The 12862-nt window shown below is 41.9% G+C and overlaps 1 protein-coding gene and 1 pseudogene across 1 annotated transcript in view; one reads left to right on the top strand and one right to left on the bottom strand.

Annotated features, from left to right (window-relative positions):
- The window catches only part of STOX1 (storkhead box 1), a 62320-nt gene that overhangs the window by 43534 nt on the left and 5924 nt on the right, over positions 1-12862 (top strand). The window contains exons 2-3 of the mRNA XM_053923182.1: positions 3250-3402; positions 5170-7525. Coding sequence (XP_053779157.1) covers positions 3250-3402; positions 5170-7525 — 2509 coding nt within the window. The remainder of the gene's footprint in view (positions 1-3249; positions 3403-5169; positions 7526-12862) is intronic.
- Positions 111-1542, bottom strand: LOC112305308 (interferon-inducible double-stranded RNA-dependent protein kinase activator A-like; annotated as a pseudogene).

Below are 12862 nucleotides of genomic sequence, written 5' to 3' on the forward strand. Positions count from 1 at the left end.
AAAATGTACAAGTACAATATACGAGTACAAAGTGGAAGTCATTAAAAAGAGTTAAATAACAACGAAGACATAATTAAATGGGTAGTATTGATGGAATCTATGAAAGAGATTTATAAATAACACACAACCTCAAATACTACAGTGAATGTTTTACTTGGGAAGGGGTGAAAGCGGAAGTGTGCCGCTGAAGGGTTTTCCGAGTTGCTCCAAGCGTACTTTCTTTCTGCTATTATCTTTAAGTACCGCACAGCATCGTGAATGGCATCACTCTGTGCATTGCCACTGGAGATCCCAGAGCCATGACAGTGATGGGACTGACTGGGGGGCAGTTCAGCAATCCCAGTTCTTCTACAGCCTGATGTGCTGTAGTAAAACCTTGTTCCTTGGTGATGTCCTGAAGCAGTTGGATGTAATCTGTATTTGGAATACTGAGGAGCCTTCTTTTGAGTAGGCTGGTCTTTTCACTAGGAGAACTCCTCAACGAATGCCAAGTACATCCTAAAGGATATTGTACTGCCCTGATTGGTGTGGCTCCATTGGTTGGGTGTCGTTCTGAGAAGCGAAGGGTCGCCAGTTGATTCCCAGTTGGGGCACGTGTCTCAGTTGCAGGCTCATTCCCAGTCAGGGTGCCTGCCGTGGTCGCTGATCAATGTTTTTCTCTCACATCAATGTGGCTCTCCCTCCTTTCCTTCCTCTTTCTCTCTAAAAATAAAATAAATAAATGAACTCTTTTAAAAAAATGTCCTACTACATTTGTTAAAGAAATGTGGTTCTCATCCTTGTCTGGTGGGGCTCAGTGGATTGAGCGCGGACCTGCAAACCAAAGGGTGGCCAGTTTTATTCCTAGTCAGGGCTCATCCCTGGTCTGTGGGCCAGGTCCCCAGTAGGGGGCGCATAAGAGGCAACCACACGCTAATGTTTCTCTCCCTCTCTTTCTCCCTCCCCTCCCCTCTCTAAAAATAAGTAAATAAAATCTTAAAAAAAAAAAAAAAAAAAAGAAATGCTTTTCTCTAGAGAACTATTACCGAATTTGGGAAGAAATTCTCAGTAGCATTTCTCTGGGCTTGTTTTTTGGATGCCGCCTTTCCAGTTTCCATAAAGGATTGTATCCTGCATCTTGTGGTTTACTCTCTCTGACGAGCAGGGCCTCGCTCCTGGGACAGGGTATATTCAGGAAGTCTCCAGCCCTGATGAATAGCCAGGTCCTGTAATGAACCCAAGAACCAGGTTCTTTGGTTGCTTGGAAGGATCAGGCATTAAGGGATCATGAACTGCAATGCAAATACTTTCATTGACTTTCAAAACGCTTATGGCAGCCTCTGCAGCTCTGTGCTTTCCCAGCTTCTTACTTGTACCTTCACCTGTGCAGGTATGTCACCAGCGGTTACCCTGAACGTGAAAGCGGGCACGTGTATTTGCACATAGGATCTTTCACAGTCATAAACCAGGATGTTTTTGGTCTTCATTTGGAATCCATTGGTATTCGTGTAATACCTGAATCGGTGTTTTCCCTGCTTTAGCTGTAATCATTTTCCCCAAACTGAAAGTCTCACAGCCCTTGCCACTGCCCCGAGAGATGCGGGCTCTGGGACATGGAGAGAAGGGAGGGCTCGTTCCCTGAATGGAGGTCCCTGGAGGAGCGCTCCAGCACTGCTGCCACCCACCCTCCTCCCCTTTTCCTACCACCTCCTGCCTCTGCCTTTATATATTTTAAAGAAATAATCTCAGCCCTGCCTGTCTCAGATAGCTAATAGAAAAAAATGCTTTTTAATTAATTTTTTATCCTCACCTGAGGACTTATTTTCATTGCTTTTAGACAGAGGGGACGTGGGGTGGAAGTGAGAGAGGGAGGGAGGGAGAGAGAAACATCCATTGGTTGCCTTCTCCTACTCACCTCTACAGGGGATTGAACCTGCAACCTAGGTATGTGCCCTGACCAATAGAATAATCACACCTGTGACCCTTTGGTCTACCAGACAATGCTACAACCAACTGAGCCATACCAACCAGGGCTGAAAAATGCTTTTTTTTTTTTTTTTCTTTTATTCTTACCCAAGGACCTGCTTATTGATTTTAGAGACAGGGGAAGGGAGGGAGAGAGAGAGTGAAAGAAACATGAATGGGAGAGGGAAATATTGAGCAGTTGTGTTTTGTACTCGCCCCAACCAGGGATAAAACCCACAACCCAGACACATGTCCTGACTGGGAATTGAACCTGTGACCTTTCAGTTTACAGGACAACACTCCAACTAAGTGAGCCACATCAGCCAGGACTGAAAAATGATTTTAAAATGTTACTGCCCTGGCTGGTGTGGGTCAGTGGATTGAGCAAAGTCCTGCGAACCAAAAGGTCACTGGTTTGATTCCCAGTCAGGGCACATCCCTGGGTTGGGGGCTAGGTCCCCAGTTGGGGATGTGGGAGAGGCAACCAATCGATGTATCTCTAGCACATTGATATTTCCCTTCCTCTGTTTCTCCTTCCCCTCTCTTAAAAAAATAAATAACTAAAACCTATTAAAAATGTTAACTGAATTTTAGAGATAGAATAGAAAGGAGAGAGAGAGAAACATCAATTTGTGGTTCCACTTATTTATGCGTTCATCAGTTGATTCTTGTATGTGCCCTGACCGGGATCAAACCCACAGCCGTGGCGTATCAGGATGATGCTCTAACCAACTGAGCTACCCGGCCAGGGCAAAAAGTGCTTTGGAATATGTGAATTGTCATATAAGTTTTGTCTGACCTGAACTATGATAGCACATTGTGCCTTTCATATGGAAACGTTTTTTAATTAAAAAAATTTTATTTATTTGTTTTTAGAGAGAGGAGAAGGGAAGGAGAAAGAGGGAGAGAAACACCAGTGTGTGGTTGCCTCTTGTGTGCCCCCTATTGGGACCTGGCCCACAACCCAGGCGTGTGCCCTGACTGGGAATTGAACCAGTAACCCTTTGGTTTGCAGGCTGGCGCTCAATCCACTGAGCCACATCAGCCAGTGCTGGAAACTTTTTCTTGTACTGACAAATACTACAGACTTCTTAAAAGTAGGGACGTTAATTTAAGCTTCTTTCTTCTGAAGTTTCTATTCTTATGCGTGTCATATTAACAGATTCTGAGTACTGAGGAAAGAATAGCAATTCCACCTGCGATTAGTCTTTATAAAGATTCTTGGTTCACTAATTCCAAATATTTTAGATCTTACCAAATTTATCACCTTTCCTTTTTTTTTTTTTTTTTTAATCTCCAATTTAGGTGATGTCTTTCCAGTGCAAATGAATCCCATAGCCCAATCACAATTTATACCTTTGGCTGAAGTTCTTTGCTGTGCCATATCTGACATGAATGCTGCTCAGATTGTAGTAACACAGGAATCACTGTTGGAGCATTTGACGAAACATTACCCAGGTATGGTAAGTTTTTCTCTATTAGTTCATTGCATGTGTTTGCTGGTTTCTATTTATAAATCATCTTCCAAACAAATTGGGTGATATCCACTTTTTAAAAGATTTTATTTATTCCTTTTACAGAGAGGGGAAAGAGAAAGAGAGGGAGAGAAACATCAATGTGGGAGAGATACGTGGATCTGCTGCCTCTTGCTTGTCCCCAGTTGGGGACCTGGCCTGAAACCCAGGCATGTGCCCTGACTGGGAATCAAACCACTGACCTTTTGGTTCACAGGCCAGCACTCAATCCACTGAGCTACATCAGCCAGGGCCAGAGGCAATAATTTCTATTGTCTATAGTTTCTTATGTATACTTTCATAAATTCTAGTATATGTATTCTTTTTTTGTATAACATAAATTGGATCATTTTGTACATTCTCTTGGTACCTTTCTTTTTTTAACTTGCAAACATATTTTGGAGATCTTTGTGTATCATCATATATTAATCTCATTTTCTTAAAGATTTCATTTATTTACTTGTTTATTTATTCATAGAGAGAGGAGAAGGGACGGAGAGAGGGAGGGAAACACCGAATGGGGATCAGTTGCTTCTTCCCCAGCACTATCCCATCCCTCCAACTAGGGACCTGGCCTACAACCCAGGCATATGCCCTGGCTGGGAATTGAACCAGAAACCTTTCAGTTTGCAGGCCAGCACTCAATCCACTGAGCCACACCAGCCAGAGCTGATCCCCTTTTTTTTTTTTTTTTTTTTTGTAGCTGCATGATACCCCATTGCGTAGGAAAAATTTTTATTTTTAATTTTTTTCATTATGAAATGAATATGCTTATTATTAAAAAATCTAAAAAATATAGAAAAATAACCACTTACAGTATCACCACCCAAAAGAAACTGAAGTTAACATACTGATGTATTTTCTTCCAGTGTTATACTTATACTTATACTTACACTTACACACTTACTTACACTTGAACATTCTTCTCACAATATAAATATAATTTTGAACCCTGCTGTTTGGAAAAGGAAATTTATTTTAAAATTATTAGTTACCTTCCCAGTTTGAAAAACAACCATAATCTAGATCTTAGGTAGTTTGCCCTCACCCAAGCAAGAACTGGTTTTCATTTTTTCTCTTTAGATTCCTGAGATTTAAGCTATGAGGCTGCTTTTTCTTTTCTTTCTTTCTTTTTTTTGAAGAACTTATGTATTTATTTTTAGAGAGAGGGGAAGGGAGGGAGAAAGAGGAGGAGACAAACACTGATGTGTGAGAGAAACATCCATCGGTTTGCCTCTTTCACGCCCCCAGCCGGGGAACTGGCCTGCATGCAGGCATGTGCCCTGACCAGGAATTGAACCAGGGACCTTTTGGTTTGTGGGATGATGCCCAACCCACTGAGCCACGCCAGTCAGGGCTGAACTGGTTTTCCAAAACTCCGATGTTTCCTCCTACAAATGCTTTCCTGAGGTAGAATTTAAATTTATAATGGGTTGTATAACTTAGTGTTTTATTTTAGTGAACTCAGATTATTTTTCTCTACTTAACTATTACCCTAGCCATATGTCTTTGTGTGGGCCAAATTATATTCCTTGTACTCAATTGAATGATGATTGTTAATGCTTCTTTGGCGTTTTAATTATGTATATTAATTGTGTTATAATTAGCTCTAGGTTCATCAAGCAAATGCGTGGTCATTTCTGTGTTACTGACTTTACTCATGAAAGTGTTTCTTATTCCAAATCTAACAGTTAAAATGCTTTTGTTTTAGGCATTGCAATTCCATCTCACGATATTCTCTATACCACTCTGGGAACTCTGATTAAAGAAAGGAAGATTTACCACACTGGAGAAGGATATTTCATAGTTACTCCCCAGACTTACTTCATCACCAATACAACCCCCCAAGAAAAGAGGAGAGTCCGATCAGATGAAAGGCGTGCGACGCCAGCTCGCGTCACGTATCTGGTGAGCATGGAGAGCTGTGCGGAGTTGGCAGACTTAGCCAAAGAAAATGCTGCCCCCGTTTCCCATTGTCAGTCTTGCCAGTGTTTCCCTGATGCGTGCACTCAGGATCCGCGGGAACCCCCAGCTGCTCCAGAAGTGACTAGAAAAGGCCAGAAAGGTCCTGTGGAATCCAGATCTTTGGTACAGAATCGAGCAGTTTCTGTGTGGGAGGAGGGTCACGTCTCTGAGAGCACCAAACCTTTCCCATGCACAAAAGCTGGAGACAAAGGCAAGAAGTTTGGCTTCAGCCTCTTCTGGCGCAGTATTTTCAGAAAGGAGAAGTCCAGAACCGAGCACAGGAGTTTCTGTGCCCAGTTCCCACCGGAAGAATGGCCTGTCCGAGATGAAGATAACTTGGACAATATCCCTCGAGACATTGAACACGAGATAATCAAACGAATTAATCCCATTCTGACTGTTGACAACTTAATCAAACATACTGTTCTAATGCAAAAATATGAAGAACAGAAAAAATATAATAGCCAGGGCACTTCCACTGATAAGCTAACAGTTGGGCAGAAATATCCTTCAAGAGAGGGGGTAAAGAAAAGGCAGAGCCGGTCTGCAAAGCCTCGAAGGCGGGGCCATTCTCACAGGGACAGACACAAAGTCAGGAGTCAGGGAAGTGAGCCTCAGCCAGCAAGCATTAGACTGGAGAAACACCCCAAGCTCCCTGCTACAGAGCCCACCCCCAGAATTAAAAGCCCAAATGAAGCAGTAGTTCAGAAACCACTCGGGGAGGACCCATCAGAGCGAGGTTCCCATTTGATTTACAAAAAACGAATCAGTAATCCTTTCCAGGGTTTGTCTCACCGAAGGAGCCCAATAACCAAAAGGCACAACCGCCAGAAGACCAGTGATCTGAAATCCAGTCACATTAGACCAAAGGGAAAGCCTTTCCAAAGGTCAAGATCTTTAGATTCCTCACGAATCTGTGAGAGGGAGGCCATACAGCCCTGTGGTGAACAATGCAACGACAAACTGAGGGCAGAACCCGTTCTCGTGCATAACTCTACCGTCGGAGCTGTCAGTGATGACTTCAGAGATCACCTCTTAAGTTACTCTCAGTGCAGTGTTTTGCAGAATGATAATCGATGCTGTTCCTTCAGGGAAAGCATGTTGACAGGTGATGTATATGGTGCAGAAAACAAGGTAATCCCTGAAGTCTTGAGGGAAAGTTATTCTCATTTTGACACATTAGGGGAGGCAAGAGAAACACAGAGGGTCCTTCCATCGCCAGGAGCCTTCGCTTTAGACCAAGCATCATCTGCTTGGAGATTAGTTGATAAAACAACACACCAGTTCCAAAGTCTTGGTCTTTTGGATTATCCACTTGGTGTGAACCATGTGAGACAACCCGAGAGAAAAGACAGGGACTCAGAGGAAACACTAATGAGAAAGGCATTTGTGCAGGAAGCAGAGCCTGAGAGTCTGGAAAATGAAATGCTCTCTGACGATGACCAAGCCTTGTATCAGAATAAAGTGGAGGATGATGATGGTGCCTGCAGCTCATTATATCTCGAGGAGGATGACTTTTCTGAGAACGATGACTTGTGCCAAGTGCTGCCTGGCCACATTCGGTATTCCTTTACCGGGGAAAGCGAATGGAATCTTTTAGGAAAACAAAAGGGGACTGAAAGATCTCTGACTGAGTACAATAGCAAAATACAGAGTTTTGAGCCTCAGGCGCTTAGAGGAAACGAATGTTACAAACCCTCCGGGCTGCTCACTAAGCCGGGGGAGGGCCAAAACCCTAATCTCTCTGCGGAAAGCTGTGGCCTCAAGTCAGTGACCCAGTCCGGTTTTAACTATGAAGAGGAACCCAGTGTTGCTAAATGTACGCGGGTCTCAGCGTGCGCTGGTGGAAGTATGTTTGATTACTACAGCACAAGGAAAGCCAGCTCTGAGGCTGAAGCCCCACAAGACTCTGTTGGCGACACAGGAAAGCAACCAGCTAGCAGGACTCAGAGTCCTCAGGAAATGAGAACACAATTCACACAAAAGTTAGAACTTTTCAGCACTTCACATATGCCAGTGATGGCTCAGGATATCCGACATGAACACCTGGAAGGAACGGAAAATCATAGCCTGGCAGGAGACAGTGGAATAGATTCTCCACGGTAAGTGTGCATCAGAGTGATTGGCCGCTGTCCCACAGGAATGATTAAAATCAAGGGAATATTGAGTTACCTAGTGGGATACTCCTGAGTAAACTTTTTATAATGATACTGAAAAAAGTGATATAAAGTTACAATGAAACCTCTTATATAATAAGATATAGTTCATTTTAAAAAAATCTTCACCGGAGGACATGCTTATTGATTTCACAGAGGCAAAGGGAGGGAAGGAGAGAGGGAGAGAAACATTGATGTGAGAGAGAAACATTGACTGGTTGCCTCCTGTACATTCCTTGACCAGGTACCGAACCCACAGCCTAGGCATGTGCCCTGACTAGGGATAAAACCCGCGAACTGTCGCTTTACAGGACGACACTCCATGCAACTGATCCACACCAGCCAGGGCTGATACAGTCTATTTTTAATGTGAGCCAAAATTTGACTGTGCCATTACTACTAAATCTTGAATTATTTTTTTAAAAAGGAAGGAACTGCTATAAACCAAGCACTGCCTGACCCAAGGGTTGCAAGTTTTCACTTATATTCCTGGTTCTACACAGGTCGAGAAAGAGATGTAGCTCCTTTCCACTAATATTTTTCAGGCCAATTTGTTTGAATAACACTGTTCAGATTATAAAATAGAATATTTGAGAAGTACTGGAAAGTATTTTAACAAATACCTATAATCACCCTATCATCTACATTCTTTAAAAAGCTCTTTTAGCCCTGGCTGGTGTGGCTCAGTGGATTGAGTGCTGGCCTGTGAACCATAGGGTCACTGGTTCGATTCCCAGTCAGGGCACATGCCTGGGTTGTGGGCCAGGTCTCCAGTAGGGGGCACGTGAGAGGCAACCACACATTGATATTTCTCTCCCTCTCTTTTTCCCTCCCTTCCTCTCTGTCTAAAAATAAATAAATAAAGTCTTTTTTAAAAGTTCTTTTATATTTAGTATATTTATAATGCTTCAGTCTGAACATATCGATCTATATAGTTTTCTTTTGGACTCATATTGTAGTTACTATTTCATATGTTGTTTTTTTCAATTAACAGTATATCATGATCATTCCTCTCATGTTATTAAATAGTTTTCTAAAAGGTCATACTAAAATTTGGCATATATCCTTACAGTTTTTTCATTAAATAAACTTACTGTGTACCTCTTGTCCTGATCGGCATGGCTCACTTGGTTGGACATCCTTCCGCAAAGGGTCACCAGTTCGATTCCAAGTCAGGGTACGTGCCTGGTTTGTGATCTCAGTCCCCAGTTGGGGTGTATATGAGAGGCAACAGATCGATGTTTCTCTCTCACAGTGATGTTTCTCTCCTTCTCTTTCTCCCTCCCTTTCCCTCTCTCTAAAAAGAAATAAAATGTTTAAAATATTGTTTACCTTTTTTGGAAAGAGTAGACTGATACAGAAGTGTAAAAGTAAAACTGGGAATCTCCATTCAATAGTTTGGTATCTACCTTTTCTATTCCCATTCCGTAGAGGTGATCTAAATATTGTTAATAGTTTAGTATATTCTTGTAGACTTTTTCCTATGCATTTGTAATGTAATTATTTTTTAACAACAAATCATATAGAGCTGTGGCTTTCTTTCTTCATCTAACTTATCATGGCTATCCTTCAATCAATACATACAGACCCAACTCATTCTTTTTAATGACTGCTTAGTATTCCATTATGCAGACTCCATTATGTATATAACCATTCTTTCCCTTCCTTTGACATTTTGATTATTCCCATTTTTTTGCTATAATATATCTGCAGTGAATGTTTTTACATATAAATATTTGCAGATGTTTCTGGTTATTTATAACAGGCTAAATATTTAGAAGTATGCATTTTTAAAATTTTTACTTTTTTAAAAAAGATTTTATTTATTTTTTTGAGAGGGGAAGGGAGGGAGAAAGAGTGGGTGAGAAACGTCAGTGTGTGGTTGCCTCTCATGCACCCCCTAATGGGGACCTGGCCCGCAACCCAGTAATGTGCCCTGACTGGGAATCAACCCAGTGACCCTTTGGCTTACAGGCCGGCACCCAATCCACTGAGCTACATCAGCCAGGGCCATTTTTACTTCTTTACTGGGGAACAGATCTTTTCTGCTTAAAACAATACTTTGGTTCATAGTAAGTCTTTTTTTCTCTTTTTTAAAAATATATTTTATTGATTATGCTATTATAGTTGACCCATTTCCCCCCCTTCACTCCCCTCCTCCCTGTACACCCCCTCTCACCCATATTTCCCTCCTTTAGTCCATGTCCATGGGTCATGCATATAAGTTCTTTGGCTTCTACATTTCCTATACTATTCTTACCCTCCCCCTGTCTATTTTCTACCTACCATTTATGCTACTTATTCTCTGTACCTTTCTCCCCTCTCTCCCTCCCACTCCCCTGTTGATAACCCTCCATGTGATCTCCATTTCTGTGGTTCTGTCCTGTTCTAGTTGTTTGCTTAGTTTGCTTTTGTTTTTGTTTTAGGTGTGGTTGTTAATAACTGTGAGTTTGCTGTCATTTTACTGTTCATATTTTTTATCTTCTTTTTCTTAGGTAAATCCCTTTAACATTTCATATAATAAGGGCTTGGTAATGATGAACTCCTTTAACTTGACCTTATCTGAGAAGCACTTTATCTGCCCTTCCATTCTAAATGAAAGCTTTGCTGGATAGAGCAATCTTGGATGTAGGTCCTTGCCTTTCATGACTTGGAATACTTCTTGCCAGCCCCTTCTTGCCTGTAAGGTCTCTTTTGAGAAATCAGCTGATAGTCTTATGGGAACTCCTTTGTAGGTAACTGTGTCCTTTTCTCTTGCTGCTTCTAAGATTCCTTATCTTTAATCTTGGGAAGTGTAATTATGATGTGCCTTGGTGTGTTCCTCCTTGGGTCCAGCTTCTTTGGGACTCTCTGAGCTTCCTGGACTTCCTGGAAGTCTATTTCCTTTGCCAGACTGGGGAAGTTCTCCTTCATTATTTGTTCAAATAAGTTTTCAATTTCTTCTTCTTCTTCTTCTCCTTCTGGTACACCTATAATTCAGATGTTGGAACGTTTCAAGATGTCCTGGATGTTCCTAAGCCTCTCCTCATTTTTTTGAATTCTTGTTTCTTCATTCTTTTCAGGTTGGATGTTTCTTTCTTCCTTCTGTCCATACTATTGATTTGAGTCCCGGCTTCCTTCCCATCGCTATTGGTTCCCTGTACATTTTCCTTTATTGCACTTAGCATATCCTTCATTTTTAAAATCTAATTTGCGACCAAATTCAACCAATTCTGTGAGCATCCTGATTACCAGTGTTTTGAACTGTGCATCTGGTAGGCTGGCTATCTCTTCGTCGCTTAGTTGTATTTTTTCTGGAGCTTTTCTATCTGTACTTTCCTTTGGACCATTTTTTTTTTTTTTTGGTCTTGGTGCGCCTGTTACATGAAGGGGTGGAGCCTTAGGTATTCACCAGGGTGGGGCAACCCATCTCGCTGTGCTCTGATGTATGTGGGAGAGGGGTCCGGGAGGGAACAATGGCACTTATTCCACTCTCTGCTGCCTTTCAGTTACTCCCTCTGCTACCCACAAGCAAAGTGGGCCCTTCTGGTGCTGATCCCCTGGGTGGATGGGCTTGTGCATGCTCTAGGCCCCTGTGGGTCTCTCCAACGGACTCTCCTGTGAGGCTGGGAGTTTCTCTTGCTGCCGCCTCAACCCCTATGGGGTTTTCAATCAGAGGTTTGAGGCTTTATTTCCTCCCGCTGGAGCCCTGGGTTACGTGGTCTGCTTTGCTCCCCCGACATTCCTCCCGGTCTATCTGCACACAAATATGGGACCACAGGGTCTGCCAGCCACCGTTTTGCCGAGAGTCCTCTCCGCCCAGCTGCCGGTCTCCACCCCTCCTACCAGTCTGAATGAATGTGTCTTCTTTATCTCCTTGGCTGTTAGACTTCCATAGAGTTTAATTTTCTGTCAGTTCTGGTTGTTTTTTGTTTTTAAATTGTCCTTTTAGTTGTGCGAGGAGGCACAGTGTGTCTACCTATGCCTCCATGTTGGCTGGAAGTCTCGTAAGTCTTTAAATTATCAAAACATGTTGTCTCTGAAGTAGACAGTGGTGGTTTTAATGAGTAAGCCGTGGTTCCCTGTTTTTCTCTCTGTCAAAAGCTAAGCAAAATAAAAAACAAACCAAAAATAGATAAGGGAAATTACTTCTTGATATGCAATTGAGAATTTAAATTTGTGAAATCTTGAGAAATTTAATTTCTTAAAGTTGCTTATGGTGTTTGTTTTTTTAAAAAAACAAACTTAAAACTATAGTCCTTAAAGACATGTGCAGAAAAAGGAGGGAAGATAGCATTTGAACATCGATTACGTGCTATATATTGTCATAAGGATTGGGGGGACAGAAATGAGCAAGATATTGTGGCTACCTGCAGGAAGCTTATAATTTAATTTAGTTGAGGAGACCAACAAATAATAAACAGACAAATTGAACACAAGAACAAAACATAAATTCTTCATAACTGCCAAAGAGGTGTGGAGTTAAGAGTGATGGGCTGTGTGGGAGACTTACTGGAGGACATATTTTTTAAAAAGATTTTATTTATTTATTTTCAGAGAGAGGGAAAGGGAGGGGAAAGAGAGGGAAAGAAACATCTATCTGTTGCCTCTCATATGCCCTAACTGGAATTCAACTGGGAACCTTTCAGTTTGCAGGATGATGCCCAGCCCACTGAGCCACACGGTCAGGTCTGGAGGACACACTGTTGAGACATATTTTAATGTAGGGGACATGGGATAAAAAGGAGGGAAAGTGGGAAAAGGGGAATGTCAAAGCAAAATTCCCAGCGTGGCTGAAGCAAGGCAGATGTGTTAGATAAGGGACTAACATACCTTACAGCTCCAAGGAAGGGAACATTTTCAATATGAAAAATACTGTAGTTAGCCCTTCCCTTCCATATGACTTCTTAAAAAACAAATTATAAAGGATTATGTTGCTTAATTTAGTTGTACAGAAGAGTTTTTCGGGAACTTATTTCTTTTTCTTTTATCGATTTATTTTTAGAGACAGAGAGAAAGGGAGAGAGAGAAACATTCATTTGTTGTTCCACTTATTTATGCATTCATTGGTTGATTCTTATATGTGCCCTGACTGGGGATTGAACCCACAGTCTTGGTGTATTGGAATGATGTCCTAACCAGCTGAGCTACCCAACCAGGGCAGGAACTTATTTCTGACTAGAATATACTTGATAATGGCTCTGAGAACAGATGTTGTTGAGAAAATGTGAATTTCTTGGAGAGCAGCTGTCAAATAATTGAGGTGCTATTGCGAAGCATTTAAAATGTGAAGAGTGCCCTGGC

This window comes from Desmodus rotundus, chromosome 4 (genome assembly GCF_022682495.2).
Source record: "Desmodus rotundus isolate HL8 chromosome 4, HLdesRot8A.1, whole genome shotgun sequence".
Lineage (NCBI taxonomy): Eukaryota > Metazoa > Chordata > Mammalia > Chiroptera > Phyllostomidae > Desmodus > Desmodus rotundus.